Source organism: Chaetura pelagica, unplaced genomic scaffold (assembly GCF_000747805.2).
Source record: "Chaetura pelagica isolate M959 unplaced genomic scaffold, ChaPel_1.0 scaffold116, whole genome shotgun sequence".
Classification (NCBI taxonomy): Eukaryota; Metazoa; Chordata; class Aves; order Apodiformes; family Apodidae; genus Chaetura; species Chaetura pelagica.
The window spans coordinates 1,983,586-1,985,578 of NW_009953655.1; the positions used below are offsets into that span (position 1 = coordinate 1,983,586).

The 1,993-nt window shown below is 40.0% G+C and overlaps 1 protein-coding gene across 1 annotated transcript in view; it reads right to left on the reverse strand.

The window, feature by feature from the left end:
- The window catches only part of LOC104391062 (histone RNA hairpin-binding protein-like), an 8,398-nt gene extending 6,634 nt beyond the window's left edge, over positions 1-1,764 (reverse strand). The window contains exons 1-2 of the mRNA XM_010000287.1: positions 1,628-1,764; positions 998-1,114 (exon numbers count right to left, since the gene is read on the reverse strand). Of these exons, the coding sequence (XP_009998589.1) occupies positions 998-1,114; positions 1,628-1,764 (254 nt within the window). The remainder of the gene's footprint in view (positions 1-997; positions 1,115-1,627) is intronic.
- Between the last annotated feature and the right edge of the window lie 229 nt (positions 1,765-1,993).

A 1,993-nucleotide genomic window follows, 5' to 3' on the forward strand; every position in this document is an offset into this window, starting at 1 on the left:
CTTTCCCTAAAGAGTTTCACATCCACACATGAAATCACCAACCATGCTGCCAACATCATTTTAACAGGACAGAGTCCAAACTAAGAAGGAACATATTTACTCAGCAAAAGAGAAACACATAAGCACATTCAGTTTGACTCAGAGTCATAACATACTGTTAATATTTTTATTGTAACAAAGACACAAGAAACACTCCTGAATAAAAGGAGCTCTTCAAAGCTCTTCAAAAGATTAATTAATTAACTGAAGCAATATTAAACTTGCAAACAGAAATTACAGTTGTTTTCATACAATGTAACACTCAGAGATTTATAAATTACATTCAAAAAGTTTTCATGTGCCCTCAGTAAAATATTTCATCTCTTCTAACTTACGTCCTGCTCAGTTTTCTGCATATACCCAAGCTCTCACCATGTCTCCTACTTCCTGTCAGACACTAAGATACCAATTTCAACCACTTCCTCCACCTGAGGTCTTGAATTAGAACACCCAAAAGCAAAATACTCCTACAACTACCTACCTATAAAATTTAATCTCAAATTGTCCTCAGTACTGGACTACAATAACAAGAAGAAAAAAAAAAAGGGAGGTATCTACTAACCACTGTAGCACAGTGGAATACACTGAGTGCTGAGCCAAACATCATTTCCCCACACTTACACAAAAAACTGTGTAAGCAAAACATGAACAGGAACAGCATATTGCTTCAATGATAGTTTTTTACTAATACTAAAGAGTTCAGGAATAAAGGGTTTAAGCTACTGCATCAGTGTATATATAATTTCTCTTCCATATGGAATACTTGCTAATATTATGGCATGTATTCCAATTAGACAAACTGAATGGTCTACTCTTGCATAATGCAGGTTGTATTTGCTAACTCTGTGCTACTGCAATATTAGAAAATATTTAATTTAATTACATCAAATGTTCTGTTTGTTTCCTCCAGAGAATAGTGAAGTAAAGTGAAAATTTAAACAAACTCCACATTTCTTACCTCTCCAGCCACTGGTCAAAATGTTTACAGTGATAGTCATCAAACACCAAGGAATCTGAATCATTGCAGCTTCTACATTCCTGTTCTTGCTGCCAGCAGTGTGGATGTTGCACAGAACTAGAAAACAAGAACTTTCATCAGAAATCAAGTCATTGGTAGTCACTGAACATCCCCTATACAAAACAAATATGGACAATATGAGTATCAACATTTATAGTTACAAAATGCTGATTTGGCATGCAGATATGTGATTTGCCACACTATCTTAACAGTTGCAATTGCTGAGAAAAGGTATTTGACTAATGCAATCAAGATATCAGAATTAAAAAAATAAAAGAACACTAATATTTAGATAACCAAAAGTATATATATTTGAAAACAGAAAGGGAAAAAAAACAACTGGGGACCTTCACCACTGTTTATGGAGCTGCTGAAACATACCAACACTCACAGGCTGTCCTCTGTTAGCAGTGCATGACCTGACATGACTTTATTATTGACACTACGTGTCTTCTTTCCACTACTAAACTCATGGAAGAGGAAATACAGAAACACCACTTCAACAGAACAGTGTGTGTAAGATAAAGAAGGCCAAACGTTTACGTGGGAAACCCTTTTTTGCATACACACTTTACCAGACACCACCGCAGAGCCCTGGCAAACAGGCAGGACGAGGCGCTGGAGCTGGGTGCCTGCAACATGTTGGGAAGACAGCCAGAGGTGGCTTCATCTACGCTTTCCCCCTCAGCTCTGGTGACTCGTGACATCGCCAAACACAGGTTCCTAACCAAACACCACCAGACCTGGCCTCCGGGCTCAGGACCACACCTGCAGATCTGCCACACCTGCCCAGCAGAACGACCCTTCCTTGCCCACCCGACCAGCAACCCCCGTCCTTGCGCTGGTGCGGGTGAGGGGCAGACACGCTGCCCTGCAGGCGCCAGCTCTGCGCGCTGCTCAGGTCAGCAAGTCAGAAGGAAGGAAGGAAGGGTTTTA